This window comes from Carica papaya, chromosome 6 (assembly GCF_054855325.1).
Source record: "Carica papaya isolate Zhongbai chromosome 6, ASM5485532v1, whole genome shotgun sequence".
Lineage (NCBI taxonomy): Eukaryota > Viridiplantae > Streptophyta > Magnoliopsida > Brassicales > Caricaceae > Carica > Carica papaya.
This window is the reverse complement of record NC_142314.1, coordinates 21017046-21039069: the sequence shown is the minus strand read 5'-3', so window position 1 is coordinate 21039069 and position 22024 is coordinate 21017046. Positions and strand designations below refer to the sequence as shown.

The following is a 22024-nucleotide window of genomic DNA, read 5'->3' as shown; positions in this document are numbered from 1 at the left end:
GCGGGTGGAAGGCAGTATTGAGGGACAATTTCGTTCCCATAGCTTGCTGAAAGCTACTACAAAATCAAGAAGTGAACCTAGGGTCTCTGTCGGACACCACTGTCACTGGAACTCCATGTAATCTGACTATTTCCCAAATATATATTTTTGGCAACTTGTGCAAGGGATCGGTCATTCCGATGGCTAAAAAGTGGGAAGACTTGGTGAGCCGGTCAACAATTACCCAGATGGCGTCATGTCTTGCGCGTGCCTTAGGTAACCCTATCATGAAGTCCATAGTGATATGTTCCCACTTCCATTCCAGAATCGGTAAAGGTTGAAGTAGCCCGCCTGGGTGTTGATGCTCTGCCTTGACCTGCTGACATATCAAGCACTTAGACACAAAGTCAGCTATGTCCCCTTTCATCCAATTCCACCAAAATCGGGGTCGCATGCTTTTGTACATTTTGGTTCTTTCTGGATGCATGACAAACTTTGAGCTATGAGCCTCAGTCATAATGTCCCTCTTCAACTCACTGTCATTCGAAACACACACCTTGTCCTAAAATAGGAGTAACCCATCGGCAGAGACTCAGAATTCTGAACTAACTCCCTGTTCTGCATTGTTCTTGAGAGCTTCTAGGGCAGGATCAGCTGACTGAGTTTCCTTTATTCTCTGGATTAACTCAGGCTGGACGGTCAAATGGCTCAAACATGTGGCTCTCCTCAAGTCTTGAAGTCGAACCTATTGTGTAGCCCCAATTGACTTGTATTTTGAGACCATCAAATGGGCTAAGATACCTATACTTTTCTTGCTGAGTCCATTGGCTACCACGTTGCCTTACCCGGGTGGTACAAGATATCACAATCATAGTCCTTAAGAAGTTTTATCCACCTCCTCTGATGCATGTTGAGATCTTTCTGAGTGAATATGTATTTCAAACTCTTATGATCGGTATAGATCTGAAAGGTTTCTCCGTATAAATAATGGCGCCAGATCTTCAAGGCGTGTATGATTGCGGCAAGCTCTAAGTCATGAGTGAGATAATTTTTTTCATGGCTCTTTAACTGTCTGGACCCATAAGCTATAACCTTCCCATGCTGCATTAGGACACAACCCAGGACTAGATAGGAGGCATCACTGTAAACCGTATATCCTCCCGATCCACTCGGTAAGGCCAGCACAGGTGCAGTAGTTAGCCGCTTCTTCAGTTCTGAAAAACTTCTTTCACAGTCCTCATTCCACTCAAACTTAGCATTCTTCTTTGTGAGTTGGGGTAGGGAAGCCGCTAAACTAGAAAATCCTTCAACAAACCTGCGGTAATAGCCCACCATTCCCAGAAAGCTACGGATTTCCTTAACTAATGTCAATTTCTCCCAACCGAGTACAGCTTCAACCTTTTCGGGATTTACTGATACTCCATCCTTTGATATGATGTGTCCTAAGAAGGTGGTCTGCTCAAGCCAGAATCCACACTTACTCAATTTTGCATACAACTTCTTTCTTCTGAGGACTTGCAAAACCTGGCTAGATGGTGAGCATGTTCTTCTCTACTTTTTGAGTAGACCAAGATGTTATCGATGAATACGATAACATATTGATCTAAGAATTCTCTGAAGACCTTGTTCATTAGATCCATGAAGATTATTGGGGCGTTGGTTAGCCCAAATGGCATGACCAATAACTCATAGTGTCCGTACCTAGTTCGAAAGGCCGTCTTGGGGATGTCTTTTGTTCTTATTTTTACCTGGTAGTAACCTGATCGCATGTCTATTTTGGAAAAGACCTGCGCACCCTACAACTGATCAAAGAGGTCATCAATTCTGGGAAGGGGATACTTGTTCTTGATTGTGACCCTGTTCAATCCTCTGTAATCAATACATAACCTCAACGTTCCATCTCCCTTCCTGGCAAAAGTGACTCTGGCGCCCCAAGGGGACACACTATGTCTGATGAAATCACTGTCTTGCAATTCAATGATCTGTTTCCTCAGCTCCTCCATCTCAACGCGGCTCATGCAGTAAGGAGCAACCGAAATAGATTAGGTGTCAGGCTGTAGGTCTATGGTAAACTCGACTTCCCTGTCTACTGGCAGTCCGGGTAGCTCATCCGGAAATACATCTGAAAAGTCTCGGACTACCGAAATCTCTTGAATACAATTCTCTTTCTTGGGTTTACCTAGTTAGAGAAAATAGCAAGGTTAAGGCACTCGACAAGTAAGAAAATTTGTCATCAAGTAATAAGTACTAAATGATTTTATTCACTTATAAATGGCTCCCCATTTGGAGGATTGAATACAACCTTTTTGCTAAAACAATCTATGGTGGTGTGATACGCCACTAGCCAATTCATCCCTAAAATTACATCAAATCCCCTGTGTCTAATTCTATCAGTTCTACACTCAGTTTCTTATTTGCTATCTCTACGGTACAACCTTGTAGACAACTCTCCTAATAATGTTGCACTCCCAGCAGTAGATACAATTAACATCGAATCAAGTTTATCAGGTAAGACATTAAATTTGGATGCAAAAACAGGTGAAACAAATGAATGCGATGCACTTGTGTCAAATAAAACATGAGCAAAATGGTTACAGATAGTGTACATATCCTGTACTACGTCTAGGTCGGCGTCAGCATCCTGCTGGGTGAGGTTGTAAGCCCTAGCTTGAATAGGAGGTCATCATTTCCTCATCTATCTGCACCTGCATTTCATAAGGAATGGTTGAGTAATGATTCATTGATTTGGTGTTTCTCTAAGTATTATTGTGTAAGGGACGAGTCCGAGGAATGCGGCTTTGATACCAACTGTAACGATCCTGGAAATTTAAAAAGAAATGTATATAAAGAATATAAGTGCGGAAGCGAAATAAAAGGTTCTGGTTAATATCCGTTACACAATAACTTAAACGTACTAATAATACCGAAAATAAGTCTTCTAAAGGAAAATACTAGAAATGAAAGACTATACTAATAAATATCTAGGCATCTACTCACCGTCTTCTTGTGGATCGGGCTCGGGAACCAAGTCTTCCTGATCTGAAATGGTTAAGTAAGGAATGAGCTACACTAATCCAGTAAAGACATCACACTATCTCACTGTCATAGAAGTAAAGGTTAGTAAAAAGCCAAAAACAACCAACGGAGCACAAATTTTGAATAAATCCATTTATTAATAATCAAACCATTTACCGTCCACTTACCTCAGTGGGATTTATAAAAATAACCCATAGAAATAATAACATCATAGATATCATATATTCATACATAATCTGTATCATAGTACATGTTATACTTTTATATGTCAATCATCAAACAACAGTTACCATTTTTTCATCAGTCTACTAGTATCCGTGGGGATCCATAGGGGTCTCCGCTACACGTGAACCATTCCTTTAACAAACTTAATTTCCAGGGTCGTCCCCATACCCCGTCCGGTATGGGCGCCAAATAATAAACCTCAATACCCAGTCCGGTATGAAGGTGAAGTGGGCCGTCCCCATACCCCATCAGGTATGAGCGCTAAAATATTTAAAGTTTTCATACCCCGTCCGGTATGAGACAACGTTCCCGGTAGGGTTCTCTATGGACCCGGTCCGTCCACCATCTCCCAAGATATCTAGTAAGGCTGTCAACTTATCCATTTATCAATTCACACCCCTTTCTTGTTTTTTTTCTTCTTAGTTTTCCGTTTCCCACATAAACATGAATACTAAAGCAATTAACGAGCATCCAACAAGGCAAGCATATCATTATATTCACAAAATCAGACCGAAATGAAGTAAGTAGTGATTCATGCATTCAAAATCATAGAATAAATAAATCAGATACCATACTGCGTTTAAACTATAAAATAAATCAAACAGGAACTGACAGAGAAATATGTCCGGTTCGGGCTCCATTAACAACCGTAATAATTATGTATATCTATTTATTTCATACAAATACAGTTTTATCATTTATTAGACTTTAATCCTGTGATAGAAAATAGGGTGAGGGGTCCTTACCTGATTCAAAGTCGAAAACTAGATTTTTCACTGCGCCTACTACACAGTCCCAAATAACTCAAAAATCAGACCCAAGGCCTATTCGGCCAAATCCGCCTCGAATTAGCTATTTTCAGCCGTTTTCGGCCAAATTCGACCAAACTTGCATTGCTTCCTGTGAGAAAACACCCCTAGGGCCCTCGGTGGGCCGAAAAAATACTGAAAATTGAAACTTACCGGCGGCAGGGCTCTCCGGTGCGGCGGCTCCTCCAGCTCGAGTTGCGATTTGGTGTTTTGCTCCGGTCAACCTGTAGAAGAAGAAACGATGGTCACAATGGTGGAAAAATTACATCGAATGGGAATCGGGAAGGGCCTCATCGGAGGCAAAAATTGAGAAAACCCGCGGCGGCGCCGCTGGGCTTCGGCGGCATTTTTCGACCAATTGGCCGGTGTTTTTGCTCCAATTTGGCCATAGGTGGGTTCAGCATCGAATTCTGAGCAAAGGGAAAATTTTTTTACCTCATTTGGCGGTCGAAAATTGCTCCGGTGCAGCGACGGTCAGCTTCTTGGCGGCTGGGCTGTCTTCTCCGGCGAGGGGCTCTGGCGGCTAGGGTTGGGTTTGGGTGCGGATGAGATTATTTATAACCATCTGCTTTTAATCTGAGCCGTCCATCGCGATTTAATTTGGACCGTCCGATCGTGATTAAATAGGAAATGAATATGGGCTGTTCATCGTGATGCAATCTGGGCCGTCCATACGCGTTTTTGATCTGGGTCGTCCGTGCGCGCGGGAACGGATCTCAGCCGTTTGATCGCGCGCACGTGGATCACCCACGTGGCTCCCTTCCGCGTGGTCTCCTGCGTCAGCATCTCTACCACGCGACGTGTCCTGGTTGGCCGGGACTGCTGAAGTGGCGTAATTTTTTTAAATTGTATTTTGACCATCGGTTTTTAATTTTCTTTTCAAAAATACCATCAGAATCCAAATTTTTACCCCTTTTTTTCAAAATTGTTTTCAATTAAATCCTTAAATAATTTTACCCATTTATTATTATTATTATTATTATTATTATTTCTATTTAATTAAATTAAATTAAATTAAAACCATGTATTATTATATAATAAACCATTATATTCATATAAAAATTACAAAAATTAAAAATAAAATAATAATAATAATAATAAGAAAAAAAAAAAGAAAAGGGTTGGGGTGTTACAAAAAATATCATAAGATAAAAAAAATCACATAATTTTTGGGAGAAAAACCAAATCAATTTGATAAAGGAGATATGTTCCCAAATTGAGAAATCCTAAACATTATCACTTGCTAACTACAACAACCTTCAGACCTTTTAATCCACAATTATATATGAGTATTTAGTTATGAATTCATTATAAAAAGGAGGAGAAGAAAAAAAGAAAGAAGAAGAATAAAAGCAAAATATATTTGCATGCTCATACATGAACATTCAACATCAATTTAAAAGCTTGAACGAAATAATTCACAACCTTTATGGCTACCAACAACTGAAACCCATGCCAATTAAAATTTCTTTGACACAAACGAAAAAAGAGAGAAATAGAGAGATTATTTTACCAGGAAACCCTAATTTTCAGGATCACATGCAGATGCACGATCGAAGAAAAGAAAAAGCTTTGAGTGAAGGGAAGATGATTTTAGATGGAGATGATCGAATAAGAGAAGCAGATCACGATCGTGGAGCTTGTGAAAGTGGCTGGTCGGATTGTTGCATGAAAGAAGAGAAAATTTCAAAAGAGATAAGGGTTTTTAAGGTAAAATGAGAATTAACAAAATTTAATGAGGGTATAATCAAAATAAAAATATAAACCCATCAAAAATACCAAATTGGTGGTTTCACAAATTTGCGCAAAATTTATCTTTCGGATACCATTAAACACCCTCAAATAACCATACCATCAGTTTGGAAGTTGAAACAAACAGGATTTCATCATTCGAACACCATACCATACATTAATTAACCACGAATTACCATAGTCCAAATACAACATAAAAGTTGACACACTTTATATTCTTGGTCGTTTCCAATGAAACATACTGGTTGTTCTATGTAGATATGCTTTTCCAATTCTCCTTTGAGAAAAATAGTCTTCACATCCATTTGATATAATTCAAGATCCATGCATGTTACTACAGTTGGAATTAGTTGGATTGAGGTGAATCTAACAATAGGTGGAAATGTTTTTTCATAGTCTATTCCTTTATGCTGTGTATACCCCTTTGCGACTAGGTGAACTTTGTATTTTTCAATACAACCATCATCTTTTCTCTTAATTTTGAGAATCCATTTGTTCCAAATTACTTTGCATCCTTTAGGTAAATCAGTCAACTCCCGGAGTCGGTTAGATTTCATGGATCCATTTCCTTTTTCATTATTTTCATCCAATTTTTTTGTAGGGCATTTGAGAGCCTCATTTACTTGATGTATTTGAGATTCTTCTAAGTCACTCCCATTAGGACTAGCTTTCATATTTGGGTCCACCATTGGTTGTGATTGGGTTTCAATTGAAGTAAGTTCATTGAATCTCATGTCACTCCCACTCAAATATAATGGGTCCATTTGTATATATGTGGTGAAAATAATTTGGTCTTAAGTTTTATATAGAGATAAGTCTTGACCTATTTCACATTTTTTAAGAAAATCATTATCTAAAAATGTGACATCTTGTTATTCAAATTCAGTTACATTAACCATTTTCTTGTGTGTCTATGAATACATATCCTTTTGATTGTTCGGAATATCTTATAAAAATATTTTTTTTCCTTCATGGACCTAATTTTTCATATTTATGGGAAAATTCATGAATATAGACAGAACAACCCCAAGGTCTTAGAAAATATAGGTTTGGTTTTCTGTTAGTTCATAACTCATATGGTGTGGTGGTAATTGATTTTGAGGTTACATAGTTAAATATATATATGACATATAATAATACATCACCCAAAAGGTAATTAACAAATTAGCTTGTGTCATCATAGATCTAACCATATCAAATAAGATTCTATTTATTCTTTTTGCAACACCATTTTGTTGTGGTGTTGCTGAAATAGTTAATTAATGTTTTATTCCAATTTCATCACATAATTATCTGAACTGATCAAATAAATATCCTCGTCCTCTATTGGTTCTTAAAACTTTTATTTTATTATTTAATTAATTTTTAACTAAATTCTTGTATTTTTGAAAACAACTAAAAGCTTCAGATTTGTGAGATATCAAATAGATATAACTGAATTGAGTATAATCATATATAAGCATGATAAAATAAATAGCATCATGTCTTACCCTCACATTTATTTGACTACATATGTCATAATGAATTAATTATAATGGAATATTTGCTCTTACAGTTTTTCCAAATAGTTTTCTTATTGTTTTTCCGGTTAGACAATGCTCACAAGTAGATAATTCTACTTTTTCTATATTTCCTAATAAGCCCTCTTTGGTTAATTTATTCATTCGTCATTGACCAATATGGCCAAGTCTAGCATGCCAAACATTCACATCAATTCCTACACTATTAGAATATGCAAATAAAGAAAAACTAACATTATAAGAACTATAGTCAACATCCAAAACAATAAAACTATCTAGAAAATAACCATGTTTATAATAGCTTGTTCCTAAATACAAGCTTACACCACTAGATTTAAAGTTCAAACTGAAACTATGCTTAAGTAAAACCAACACATAAATTAAATTCTGACAAATTTCTGGAGTTAACAGCATATCATGTAGGAACAAGGTTCGACCTTCACACATCACCAATTTGCATGTATCAATACCCTTTACCTCCGCTCTTGAATTATTTTCTACATATATCTATCGTGCTCCATGCGAAATGCATCAGAATTCCACAAAGGCATTTATGTCCTTCGCTATATGGTCTGTGGCTACTAAGTCTACAGTCTACAAAGGATAAGATTCAGTTAGAAAGACAGAACTAAAAACAAAAATTGCGCTCATATGTGCAAACATGTCTTCTATCTTTTTGGTCTCATTATAATCGCAAGCAAAATGTCCCTTGTTGCCATAGTTATAACATTTTAACTTTTCTATGTTTTTCTTCTTGAAAGAATATTTTTCTTTCCCTTGTTGGTGAAACTTTTTTTTTTCTTATTGGTTTTGAAACCCCCTTTTTCTTTTTGTTGGGATCTACCACAGAACTTACACTTATGTCCTCTACCACCTTGTAAGCTAAAACCAGTCATGTACACATCAATATTTGACTTATTGGCCTCAATTCGATCATCTTCTAGCTCCAAATGTCTAATGGAATCTTCAAGAGATCTAATGCCTTCATTATGGGTTAGGTGGATCTTCATATGGTCCCAATTTTAAAGCAATGAACGAATCACAACTTAGACTTGTTGTTCACCAGTAAGAACATGATCAATATTTTTCAGCTCACTTATCATATTTGATATTTCCTTTAGATACTTTTTCATTGTATGATCAAGGCATTTCTTATAAGTATCAAACTTGATAGTAAGTGATTGAAATTTGGTCAATGACGTACCACCAAACCTTTGAGCTAATGCGGATCATATGTCCTTAGCTATGTCATATTTCCTAAAAACTCTCATGGTGTCATTTTCTATACTGCTCAATAACGTAATGTGAGAGGGAGAGTTCTTTTTCTTCAAAGTCTCAAAAGGTGTATGGTTCCTCTGATGTTGCGCCATGTTCCCTTCTCCAGGTTCATTCATGGATTCATTCAAAGCTTCCAGACTTCAAGCACATATTGGATTTTCATACTTCACATCTCATAATTTTTCGTCATTCAAATTTTCTCATTTGTTGAACTCAGCAACAATGTTTTTTGATGCAGATGCCATTTCTCTATACATATTGATATTATACACGTTACTCAATGCCTAACAACATACATATACGTCTTTACCATGTATTAATTATGCTAACAATAATCTCGTATTAGGCATATAATCAAAAGGACATTATGTTTCTAATCATTATCTATAATTCTAATATTTGATTATCATTAGTGTAATTAATCATGTAAGGTGCTACTTTTGGTTACTAAAATCTTTTAGTTTTATGGAAATTCATACGTGCCAAATAAAAGAAAAAACATGCTATCATATATATGCATAAATAAATATAAAAAATATGAATAACATTTCATAACAAGAATAAATACATAATTTATAACCAGTTCACAATAAAAGTAACAATATAAAATAATTATCTTATTTTAATCTTATGTTTAGGAAAAAATTCTCTAAGCTCATTTTTAAGGTCATCATTAAAAAAAATTGTGCTTGTTTTAGGTAAAGAGAGACCAATAATTTTATGATGTCTTATTCGTGTGGATACTTTTATTAAAACACCAATTATCTTTTTAGCACCCCAATTAATATATTCTTCGATAAATTTGTTAACTATGAGTTTATATGCTTGTTCTTTGTCCAAACAAAGCTCAAGCAAGCCTTGATGACTAGGGATATGTAAACTTTCTTTGAGAGCATCATACTTTTCATCTTTTAAATAAACTCATTTTCATATATTTGAACTTTTATATTGACTTTAATAATATAGCGCACTAAAAATTCAACTTCAGTTTGTCTACTAATCTCCTCCATATAAGTATTTTTTAAGTTTGGTATCATACAGTTAACTTTCTCTCTATTTTAAAGAATTTTAATTGTCATAAGAATTCTTATTATTATTACTATTGATTTTTTGTAACATATACAGAAAATAAAGAGTATATTAATAAACTAGTTTTATAAGTTAATTATTAATAATAATTTATATAAAGTAGATATTGTAATGAATTAATCAACTAATAATTCATTTCAGCTTGAAATTCAAGACAAAGTAACTATATAGACAATAACATTGCAATTCTAGACAAATATACATAAGTATTCTGTAACTATATCCCAAATTTCAGCTTGAAATAGAATTTCCTGAAATAGAATTCAGGTCTCATCGCGTCTCAATACATAGATCTAATTGAAACATAAACTTTTTGCGCAATCTATTAATGTCTAAATGACAAGTTTGATACAACATTTCCAAAGATGGTCCTTAAAGTTCTCAGTTAACCACTACTTGCACAATACTTAGTAGCGGTACTTACATGAGAGTCTTTGGGAGCAATCACCAGACCACGACCCTTTCTACAGATCACGACCCTTTGTAGCCCCACGATAAACAGTCTCAACAATGTCGATGAACTCTTGCTTGTCCTTCAAAGACCAGTTGATCTTGTTCCTATATCCAGTGCCAAGATCAACCATAATGTGCTTGTTCCTAAAGAAGATCATGACAGTCACGGATCATACAGTTCGTACATTGTATTAAAATCAGGTACTTCTGTTATGTCAACAAGATATATGACAGCAAAGTTCTTTATCGTCTCAGCAACTGATGCCAGTACTTCATCCATCTAAAAACAAAAAAAAATTAACCATCAATCAACACATTCCATAACACTTCATGAAGGAAAAGCAACTCAAATAGAACAAATTAAATCCAGAAGAATCAGAACAGACAGGAGTTATACATAAAAAAGGCAAATGCTTGACATCTTCCATACAATCTATAAATTTCAAGTACCAACAGAATAGCATAACTGCTATAAATATAGAAATGCAACTACCACCTATGTCCATGTGTTGCATGCATGTGTATGCCAAAACATTTTTGAGACTACAGACAGTAACCACTAGTATTCTTTCAAATATGACCCAAAGTGAGAGACATTCTTGGACATATATGTGTAGTGTACATGTGTGAACATGCCCCTCTTCAACCTTGATACAAAATCAGAATCCAGATAGCTCCCAAGTGAATATGGCATCCACAGAGAGAATCATTTAGCCAAGTTATGGACCTTAGACTTTGTCCATAAACTCAACTTTCTCAAGTGAACTAGTAAACCAAACTTAGATATGACAAGTTTACAGATTCAATAAAATATTTGAACTCCACCCAATAGAAAACTACATTATCTGCTGTCTGTCTGTCCGTCTGTCCACAGACACACGATAAAATTACTATTAGATTGTGAATTTGGAATTTATCATTTGCGATAAAAAACACTGTACACTTTCAATGTCTCAAAGTGGAAACTCTACTTCTAATTTGCACCTTCTTGAGACCTAAATCTTTTCTGTTTTAAATCAGGACTTAGACACACGATAAAATTACTATTAGATTGTGAATTTGGAATTTATCATTTGCGATCAAAAACACTGTACACTTTCAATGTCTCAAAGTGGAAACTCTACTTCTAATTTGCACCTTCTTTAGACCTGAATCTTTTCTGTCTTAAATCAGGACTTTCTAATCACTATTACCATAAAAGCTTCCACAAAATAAGTTCACACACACAAAGCATATGTAGGGAGTACACGGCGACAAAAATACCCTTAATGTACAAATTAAGTGCTTTATTGCTTTAGGTTCAATTTCATTTCTATTCTCTCTCCCTCTCATCCACATTTCTTGGGAACAACAGCAAAGATTGAAGGAAAACAGACAAACAGAAAAGAACACCATTCCTCACTACTGTATAAGGATCTCTAAGAGACACTCATCTAGATTCTATATGAATTAATAAATGGTAGCTGGTTTTGCAAAGGATGATTTGAGGAAAAATATATGGGACAGGACAAACCTGTATATATAGATTGAGTCATAACTTGAAATGTCAGTGGATAATAAAAATTACATAATAATAAAACTTCCACTTATATTGCCAAAAATAAGCAGACCCTTAGTTGATGCATAAAGATTTCACTTTCCTCGAGATTCTTTTTCTCAGCTGTTTTTACTCCATCGAAGCAGAGTAGTGGACTCCCTCAGATAGGCATTACAAATTAGGTACCTCAAAAATAAAAGATGCCATCATTTTACCTAGAAGAAACCATTTATTGAATTTTCTTAGACCTAAAATTTAAAATTTATTGAATTCTCGCAGTAAACAATAATGAATATTCGTTCTTCCCCTTTCCAGTTTCCATCTTTCACCATCCAAAATTTCTCTTTCCCCCCTCCCCTGCCCTGCCCTCTTCTCTTTGACTCTCTCTTCTCTCTTTCACCCTTTTTCATTCTCTATCTGACCCACTCCTTTGCCCCACGCAGATGTCATGCACAAAAATCAAAATTACTTCTTGCGACGAAGCATGGAATACCGAGAAAAAGTGAGCATGGCTATGGCATAGCTTCCTTTCAATTTATGGCGACGGAATAGACTACAGCGTGGGGGGATTTATATGTATATTCCTTTTGACAAAGATATTGACGGAAATCAGGCAAAGACGGACTAGGAAGAAAGAAAAAACGCGGAAGAGGTGTAAACTTCTAAAGGAAAATCGAAACGCAGCAATAGGAACAATTTATCAGTTTATTAATCCTTGAAAGAAGAACTATTTAGGCAATCAAAAGAAATTGAACGGTTAAAATAAAGGGTTGAAATCTCCAGTTCCTTGAATTAAACGTTGTCCTATAAGTTGCGTTCTGAATAAAAAAGAATGCCATGTGGAAAAGAAGCAAACATCAGAGCCCAATAATCTTATTTTCTTTAGGGAGAATTTAAATAATCAAGCGTTTATCTGTTTCAAATCGTTCAAAAGAAAAGGATCAATATAGATACCTGCATGCATGTCTCGTCCCAATCATGGCCGAAACGAATGATGACTACCCGTTCTTCCTCGGCGAGGATGGCCTGATCGACGGCCCAGCCTGAAGGCAAATGCGGTAGTAGGTACGACATTGTTTCACCACCTCCATCTTCTTCTTGCTTTGTTGAATTCCAATCCTCTCTCCCGTGGATTCAATGGCGAAAATTGGCGTGTGGTTGGAGAGATTTAGTAGGAAGGTAAGATGAGAGAGTTCGGTCAATGAAGTATCAAGAAGAAGCTGGACAGTTAACTGCACCAACCAAAAAATTTTGATTTTTATTTATATATTTTAATTAAATTCATAATATTTTATCTGTAAAAAAAAATATTATCCATTAAATATATGTGAAATAATTAAAGATTTCGATTGTATCAAATTAAATTGATAATTTAATAAGTCTTAATTAATAATAAGGTTAAGGGAAATTATTTTAAAACATTATATTATGTAACAATCTTTATTAATTTCCAGGTATACTTTACATAAATGTTTATTAAAAGAATAATTAGTACTAAAACAATAAAATTATTTTAAATGACGTCTATTTAAATCTAACATTTACTATTCATTCATTTAACATGTAAAATGTAAAACAATATTTCTGTTATTTCAAATAGTAATTTTATTTTAATTTACTTTATAGAATAAAAAATAGAAATTTAACAATATGAATATATATTGACATAAAAATATTAAAACATATTTTTAAAAAAGTAAAATAAATAGATATTTTGCAGAAATATCTATGGTCGGCCCCCAAAAATCTGTGTTTTATCTTCGTTTTTTTTTTTGAAAAAATCAAACGATTGAAGGCTGAGAAAATGTCTGCAGCAACATGTCTTCCTCTCTACACTCCTACGCCTTCCTTCTTCATATCCCAAAGCTCTAAACCTAAAGCCTTCAGCTTTTCCAAAGCTTCCAAGAATTCTACCATAATATGCAAGGCTTCTTCTTCTTCTTCTTCTTCTTCATGGATAACTGATTTGGATTTGTATGATCTTCTGGGTTTAGACAGCTCTTCCGATCAGTCACAGATTAAATCAGCTTACCGGAAGTTGCAGAAACGGTGTCACCCTGATATCGCCGGTGCTGCAGGACACGACATGGCTATTATACTTAACCAAGCTTATTCTGTTTTATCTGATCCTAATTCACGACTCGCTTATGACAAGGTCATCTTTCTGCTTCTTGTTTGGCTTATTATGCTCAAACCCACAATTTTTTCTTCAAGTTATGACAGTATGTGTATATAAATATATATATATGTATGTATGTATCATTTTAGATGAAGTTATGTGATGATAGAAATGAAAATGCAGGAGCAAGAAAAGATGGCGGAGCTGAAAGGGTACACAGGGAAACCCACATACTCAGTGTGGATGGGATCAGAAATTGAAGAACGAGCGGTATTTGTTGATGAAGTGAAGTGTGTTGGTTGCTTAAAATGCGCCCTGTTTGCCGAAAAGACATTCGCCATTGAATCTGTTTATGGAAGAGCTCGAGTGGTTGCTCAATGGGCTGATCCCGAAAACAAAATCATCCAGGCCATTGAAGCTTGTCCAGTTGACTGCATTTCGTAAGAATTAATTATATAATCCTCCCATCACTATTTGTTTCTTTCACTAAACCCACCTGATTATGATCATATAGTAACTTTCTATATATCCGTTTGCTTCCTAAAGTATTTTTGAAACGCAAAAATTAAAACAAAAAACTACCCCAAATGGCGCTAGATTTCAACTGAAACTAATGACAAATGTGAGCTAATTAGACTAGAAGAAGCTAGGAATTAAGAAATGGAACTTGATAGCTTATTTCTTGTGATGTCTGTAATGGAAAATTAGGATGGTGGAGAAATCAGACCTAGCAGCTCTTGAGTTCCTGATGTCTAAGCAACCGCGAGGCAATGTTCGAGTTGGTGCAGGAAATTCAGCAGGTACCCGGGTCTCAAACATATTTGTAGATGCCAAGAAATTCCAGACAAGATTTACAGATGCCAAAAAGAAAGCTGATCGTAACCAAAGTTGTACAGTAAGTTAGTTCATAATGAATTAATATGAGTTATATAATCATGTATATATTTATACATGTCATGAAGTAAGCTAAGTTGAATGCAGGAGATTGATCTGGAAAGAGAATCAAGAATTTCAGCAGTTCAGGCTATCAGATCATTTTCAAATTGGTTATATTGGCAATGTTCACCCACACCCACATCAAATTCACTACAAAAGTTGAAATTTGTTGAGCTGAAATCACCAGAACCAGATCATCTTAGTAAGCTCCGTGATGTCGCTGCTGCAAGAAAAAAAGCAAGACAAAATAATCCAACACCATCAGCTTACATTTACCATGGAGAGTATTGGATTCCACCAATGCAAGTACTTCCATCTTCTTCAACCCAGAAGAGTTATCAATCTGGAGCTGCTGTCTCAGAGCCAATTATGACTTTGCCTGCTAATAAAAGAATGAACACATATGATGAAGGTAGTAATGTGAGAAAAGAATATAGCAGAAGGAACCCAATGATGCGGGGAATTCCTATATGTATGGCAGTGGTTGCAGCAGTTGCGGTTAGGTTACAAGTCAGGGATGGAGCAGTCGGTGAATTGAAGGAACATGTAGCCGGATCATTAGCGCTCTCCGTGATTAACAGTTATTGGTTGCAGGTTGCATTAGCGGGTGTGATTTGGTATTTTATGGGAGTAGCAATGGTAGAACTGGGGGAGGCCATAAGAAATAACAAGTAAAGAACTGTATATGGTATAACAGAATAAGATATTAGAGGGAAAATAATTAGTTTCTGGTGATGAAAACTAAAAAGAAATTATAGGAAAACAACATTGTGAAAGGTTAGAAAAAGTTCAGAAAATAAATAATATTATTATATATATATTTTTTTAATTTGTATGTCGAAGACAACAGTTTGCAGACATGTATTTGGGACAATAATATCTTACATAGCGTGTTAATTAGAAAAGGTGGGTTGTGGCTGGTGCATGAGACCCTACATTATATACCGTCAGTTAAAATTGGAATAAATTTTATTAATATTAATATTAATATTAAAAATTAATAATAACTAATTTATAATAATTAATTCAATAAACTAAAAAATTAATTTCTTATTATATTAATAAAATTAATAATTAAATTAAACTTTATCTATTGAAATTGGATGTAGAAGTTTTGAAATGATAGTAAGATCAAAACCAAACTGACTTCACAAACATAATTCATTTGTTCCAATCATACCATAAGCTTGACATATAATTTACGTCCTCTCTCAGTACATTGATCTTATTGAAAGCTTTACCTTTTTTGTCTGTACCAGGTACATTGATCTTAAGACCGAGACACTTGCAATCTATGAGCGTCTGATAAGTTTCTTACAGCATTTCCAAATTATGTTCTTACCGTTTTTAGTTATCCACAACTTGTATAATACTTAGTAGCGGTACTTGGTTGAATAGTCTTTGGGAGCAATCACCAGACCACGACCCTTTCTAGCCCCACGATAAACAGTCTCAACAATGTCGATGAACTCTTGCTTGTCCTTCAAAGCCCAGTTGATCTTGTTGTTGTTTCCAGTACCAAGATCAATCATAATGTGCTTGTTCCTAAAGAAGAACATGACAGTCGATGGATCATACAGTTCGTACATGGTATTAAAATCAGGTACTTCTGTTATGTCAACAAGATATATGACAGCAAAGTTCTTTAGCGTCTCAGCAACTGATGCCAATACTTCATCCATCTAAAAACCAAAAACAAATTAACCATCATTTAACATTTGCCATAACAATTCATGTGAAAGAAAAGCTCAAATAGAAAATTAAAATCCACAAGAATTAGAACAGACAGAGAGTTGCATCACCAAGGCAAATGCTTGACATCTTCCATACAATCTATAAATTTCTAGTTCCAATCGAATAGCATAACCAGGAATCACTGTGGAAATGTACGCCTAAACATTTTCATGATGACAAACAGGAAACACTATATATGTGTAGTCTGCATGTGTGAACCATTCCCAACTCAACCTTCATTTCAGACTCCAGATAGCTCCCAAGTGAATATAGCATCCACAGAGAAAATAATTTAGCAAAAATTATGGACATCAAACTTTGTCCAAAAATCAAACTTTTCAAGTGAACTAGTTAAAGAACCTGGATATGACAAAGTTTACAGGTTCTATAAAATATTTCAACTCCAGCCAATCACAAAACCACGTAATCTACAGTTTGTTTGTCCATTTACTTATGATAAAGTTATTATTAGATTGTAATTTTGAAATTTATTATTTACCAACTTCCATATTACGAAATATACCTTTTATTTCTAATGTCTCAAAGTGGGATCTCTACTTCTACTTTCACCTCTTTGAGACTTAGATCAGGACTTTCCAGTCACTATTACCATAAGAGCTTTTGGAAAATAAGTCCAAAAGCACAAAGCATAAGTGGATAATACATAAAGACAAAAATAACCTTGATGTACAAGTTAAAAAATAAACAAAACTGTGCTTTGTTGCTTCAAGTTTAATTTCATCTCTGTGCCCTTGCTAGAAAACAACAGCGAAGATTCAGGGGAAAAAACACCAAAGAGCAGCATCCCTCCCCTACCATCTAAGGATCTCTAGGAGACACTCATCTAGATTCCAGAAGAACTTAACAGAAAGTTGCTTGTTTTGTGAAGGATGATTTGTGCAAAGATACAAGGGATTTGCACAAGACAAACCCGTATATATATTTAATCATCATTTGAAATTTTCAAGGAAGAATGAACTTACATAATCATCAAACTTCCACCTAATATTGCTAAAATAAGGAAGCCCCCTTCATGATGCACAAAGTTCCATTTTCAAAGGAAGATTCTTACTATCCTAACTGTTTCTATTCCATCCAAACAGAGCAGTAGATCTCCTCAGTCAGGTATTACAAGAATAGGTAGCTCATAATAAAAAAAAAACCATCACATTAACTAGAAAAACCATTTAGTGCCCACAAACTTCTTCCTAAAAGTCAGATTTGTATAAAAAAATAAGGTCTTAAACTTGTAACTCAAAAACTAACGCAATCAAATTGAGTACAAATGTAACATTAACTAACACCAATCAGAAAAAGAAAAAAAAAAAGAAGGAAAAGAACACAGAAACATGCTAGAACTGTAACTGAAAAGAGAAGTCATCCTTGAACCTCAAGCAAGAAGGAAAGCCCAAAATTTCTCATGCTTCAATCCAGAAACAACATAAAAACAAAAAAAAGAAAGAAGAACATGTGTTTCTTCTTTTTTATTTAGTCCCCATTAACTTTTACATTAAATATATCTTGTGATCAATTTCGAGATGAATAGTACAGAGTAAATGAGAGAGATTAATTCACTTTCTAAAAGAGATGAAATTATCAATTAAGACATGAAACAAGGGGATAATATATGTTGGAATGAGGTAATAAAGGAGAGAATATGAGAGAAGGGGCATCAGGTGTACCTGCATGCAGGTCTCATCCCAATCATGGCCAAACCGAATGACGACGAGACGCTCTTCCTCAGCCAGGATGGCCTGATCTACAGCCCATCCAGAGTGCAGATGAGGTAGCAAGTATGACATCTCTAATCTCCTCCCTTTCTCTCTGACTAGAAAAACTTTATCGGCTCACTCTCCTCCAAATTGCCACTTCTTTTTCCTAGTTAACTAGTTAATGGCCTGTCTGTTGCTGCAGACTAAGAAATCGAAGATAATGCAGAAAAAATTGTAATGAAAATGGGAAAAACCAATAGAAAATTATATACGAAACAAAATATAAAGTAAAATGAAGTTCAGTACAAAAAATTGTTTTTCAGCCAGAATAAGGTTATTAAAGTTGCTTATTACATCTAGTTTTATACAAAGTAGATCGTGCAATCGTGCTTTGATTACCTGCAAAGGAAAAAAAAATCAGTTTAATTGACAAATCTGAATATTCATAGTTAGTATTGGAAAGTAGCATAAAAAATAATAATCATTACTTTACTTCAAATTGTCCTTTCATGAAAAGAGTCTATTAATTTGATTCGATTCAATTCCTGTACATATTCGCCAAAAACAAGCTGCAGCTTCTTTTACGAATTCGGCTCTAAATAAGAATAATTTCAAGACATAAAGCTCTACAGCTTACTAAGATAAGAAATCAAAATAAATAACACTGAAACAATTAACTAGATTAAAATGATAATAAAAACAAAAAATTGTGTAATTGGTTATATTTTGTAAAATTATTAATGACCCAAAGTTACCAAAAAATTTGCCACTCCAAAAACTATCCTATCCCAAAAGTAGAAAATAAATATTATCAGACATGAAAAGTAACATTCAAATAATGGACATAATATATTATACATACGAGAAAAGGTAGGAACAAGAAATTATGTCTTAAAGGAACATTATATACAATAGATATGAGAAAAGGTAGCAACAAAAGTTATGTCTTAAAGGAAAAGGGATTGTTGTTCATTATGCAATGCATCACAGCATCTAACACTTTCTAACAGTGAAATCAAGAGATAAAGAATAATTATTTATGCATTTAAGAATAAGAACTCCTTTTGACATTTATCAGTTGCTGCCAAAATACAATATTTCTGTACTCATATTATGTGTCACTAACAAACCTAAGCAAACCAAACAGAAGAACACCATGCATAAGACCTCTTTTAGAGACATACATTAGCCAAAAACCAATCAACCAACATATAAACAAAAACAAAACATGTTAATATTTTCTAAGACGACATGAAAGGTAGAATAAAATCAAGTTAGGAAAGATAAACAGATGAAGCATGTAACAACCACACTTTTTATTTAAAACATACTAATTTAGCATGCCAAACAAATTCAATAGGAATTGCCACTAACCCTATGTTAAGGTGGAGTTATAACACCATAAGAGGCAAGAAAAACTAATCTAACAAGTAAGCAAAATCAAACACAAGGAGAGGAGGTGTCAGACGTAAACCCTGTTGTCCAAATATATGTTGGGGCTTAAAGACATATGTAAGTGCAACAAGTGCTATGGGCGCATGTGACATCCATTGCAAAAAATTAAAATAGCTTTATGGCACTACTATGACCCATTGAACCCTGGCCCACAGTAATGAATAAAATACAGCCTTTAAATGGGATGGGTGGAGAAACTATATATTGCAAAATAAAATAAACAGTATTGTAACTAAGATAAAAAAAGAGAAAAGAATAGAACTAAATATAAAACCTGCAAATTATTGTTAGCTTCCTCCAATATGACATAATGAAACAATAAATAAATGAATTAAGAATATGTCAACACCAAAAACAGAGAAGAAGAGTGAAAAAACAACATACAAGGTAAAGCAAATTCAAATTATGCATTATATACATGCATAGTAAATACCGAATGAAGGGAAAGATGGACAATTACTATATTTGAAACGTTTAAGGTCTTGGTATATAAAGATTAACTAACATAAACCTATGGGAAGTTCGATTTGCTTGCTTGCTAACGCAAAAGACGTAATTGCTTCACTGAAATTAATATGCAATTGACATATGAAGCACACAACAATAATCACAAGAAAAAACATGAAATTCAATTCTTATAAACAAGATGTTAAATTAAAGAAAATCACCCATACAGCATATTGATCTCAAATATTACACAAGTTGGACTAATCCCTATGAATTAGGGCTAGTTCAACACTCACACGTAGAACCCAAGTAAACTGCCCTGAAATCAATGAGCCAATGGATCCCCTACAAAAATATGCAAAGGGTATGAAAACATTATGGATGATCCTAAGCCTCCAAGATTCATCAATTAAGCTCATGCCTAATATGGTGCATACACACTGCTATGAATGCCTATCTCATACTACCAAAACCTCTTCAACACAAGTCAGAGAGAAATAATCTAGGATAATTTTAGCATTTATTCAACATACAAAAGTTCTCAATTATCTCTCACACATGAAGGCAAAAGGCAGACATGGATAACTAACAGAATGCTACAGAAATTTATTAGAACTGCATATTTTTAACAAAAGACAGAAGAACCAATATTTAAAGGTGCAAGCCTCAAATAAGAAGGTATTCAATCCGTTATCCACGGAACAGATTCATAATGAACGATTGAACATAACACAAAGCTGTAAAACCCAAGAATACACAAATAAAGACCATAACTTGCTCAGTTTTCAAGAAATTGTGAAAACACCATAGTAGTGTCATCTATGAGTTCATAGATGCAGATTTACGTATCCAAACCTCATAGAAACATGTATTTAAACATATATATTCATAATGTTGCGGAAAATACAAGCAACAAATTAAAAAGGAACCCAATTCCATACTTTTTCACAGCAGCGGGTTAGACGGAGATGAAAGGTAAGTGCTTAAAAAGAATGTTACAAAATCAACATGAAACAACGCGGACCCCCTTTAGACCAAGGAAGATTCATATCATTATCATCTTTGTAACGGAAATACACGCAAAATGAAGCATTCATTAATGGAAAACGAGATTCAATCAAATACATCCAGAATTCAAAATTAAATTAAGAAAATCAAAGTCCCTCCACAATAAACCACGTCAAAACTTCGAAAAAGATGGATTTCGAGTTACGACTAACCCGAGAAGATGAGGAGCGTGAGGATGGAGTGGTCCGACTGACGAGACAACTCTGAACTTTCAGATTCTCAAAACTTTATGGTTTCTGGCTCAAATAGGTTGATTAATTAAGAAAAGAAGAAGAGCTCATGCGACTTCGGAGCCTGAAGAAGATGGTGTGACTAAAGGAGAAAAAGCAAAAGAAGTGGCTGGGAATGAAATTTGAGCCAGAAGAATCTGGCAGCCGGATTGGGCTTTAGAAATCGGATCGCGGACTACAAACAAAAGAACACAAAAAGAAATAGTGGGCTTAAATACTCTCAACTATTCTTCTTTTTTCTTTTTCCTTCTTCAATTTTTTAAAGTTAATGCTTATTCTAAAATAAAAATAATAGTAATAAGAAAAATATTAATATTAATAATGAGAATTAAAATTATGATTAAATTCAATCTTATATATAAAGTTCAATTTAAGTTCATAACATCTTTTTGTTTATTATTTTATTAAAAATTATGGATAAATATTAAGTACACTTATGTTATTTGGAGAACATAATTGGTAACTTAATTTTTCTTTTTTAAAAAAAATGTTTTCTTTTTGAAATTAAGAGAATATAAAATATTTGAGTATGTTATAAGGGCATGAAGTATAAATGATCATAATACACAATAAAAGTAAAAATAGAAATAGGTAGATCTTTTCACAAAAGTAAGAGATAAAAAGACTTGAGCAAGCCAAAAAGAT

The 22024-nt window shown here is 34.5% G+C and overlaps 2 protein-coding genes and 1 pseudogene across 4 annotated transcripts; 1 reads left to right on the top strand and 2 right to left on the bottom strand.

Annotated features, from left to right (window-relative positions):
• Window positions 1-9895: 9895 nt before the first annotated feature.
• On the bottom strand, window positions 9896-14665 carry LOC148253397 (thioredoxin-like protein YLS8; annotated as a pseudogene). The gene is made up of 3 exons (XR_015821354.1): window positions 14525-14665; window positions 12633-12910; window positions 9896-10421 (listed from the first exon to the last, which is right to left on the bottom strand). The product of XR_015821354.1 is annotated as a thioredoxin-like protein YLS8 (transcript).
• On the top strand, window positions 13447-15558 carry LOC110824334 (DNAJ heat shock N-terminal domain-containing protein). Its single transcript, XM_022054926.2, has 4 exons — window positions 13447-13833; window positions 13981-14237; window positions 14506-14692; window positions 14779-15558. The coding sequence occupies exons 1-4, from the start codon at window positions 13483-13485 to the stop codon at window positions 15406-15408; spliced, it is 1425 nt and encodes a 474-aa protein (XP_021910618.2). The 5' UTR covers window positions 13447-13482; the 3' UTR covers window positions 15409-15558.
• A 318-nt stretch (window positions 15559-15876) lies between these two features.
• LOC110824335 (thioredoxin-like protein YLS8) lies at window positions 15877-21548 on the bottom strand. Of its 2 annotated transcripts, XM_088221990.1 has the most exons (4): window positions 21302-21548; window positions 18534-18578; window positions 18150-18382; window positions 15877-16415 (listed from the first exon to the last, which is right to left on the bottom strand). In XM_088221990.1, exons 3-4 carry the CDS (start codon window positions 18267-18269, stop codon window positions 16107-16109), a joined length of 429 nt encoding a protein of 142 aa, XP_088078116.1. In that variant the 5' UTR covers window positions 18270-18382; window positions 18534-18578; window positions 21302-21548; the 3' UTR covers window positions 15877-16106. The 2 variants fall into 2 exon arrangements, with proteins under 2 accessions (XP_088078116.1, XP_088078117.1); XM_088221991.1 differs by lacking the exon at window positions 18534-18578.
• Between the last annotated feature and the right edge of the window lie 476 nt (window positions 21549-22024).

Excerpts from the sequence above, each read along its gene's own strand:
- LOC110824334 (XM_022054926.2), top strand. The coding sequence starts at position 13,483 with ATGTCTGCAGCAACATGTCTTCCTCTCTACACTCCTACGCCTTCCTTC. Across the intron at positions 13,834-13,980 it reads CACGACTCGCTTATGACAAG|GAGCAAGAAAAGATGGCGGA; the intron begins GTCATCTTTCTG and ends ATGAAAATGCAG. Across the intron at positions 14,693-14,778 it reads ATCGTAACCAAAGTTGTACA|GAGATTGATCTGGAAAGAGA; the intron begins GTAAGTTAGTTC and ends AGTTGAATGCAG.
- LOC110824335 (XM_088221990.1), bottom strand. The coding sequence starts at position 18,269 with ATGTCATACTTGCTACCTCATCTGCACTCTGGATGGGCTGTAGATCAG. Across the intron at positions 16,416-18,149 it reads GGGATGAGACCTGCATGCAG|ATGGATGAAGTATTGGCATC; the intron begins GTACACCTGATG and ends TTTGGTTTTTAG.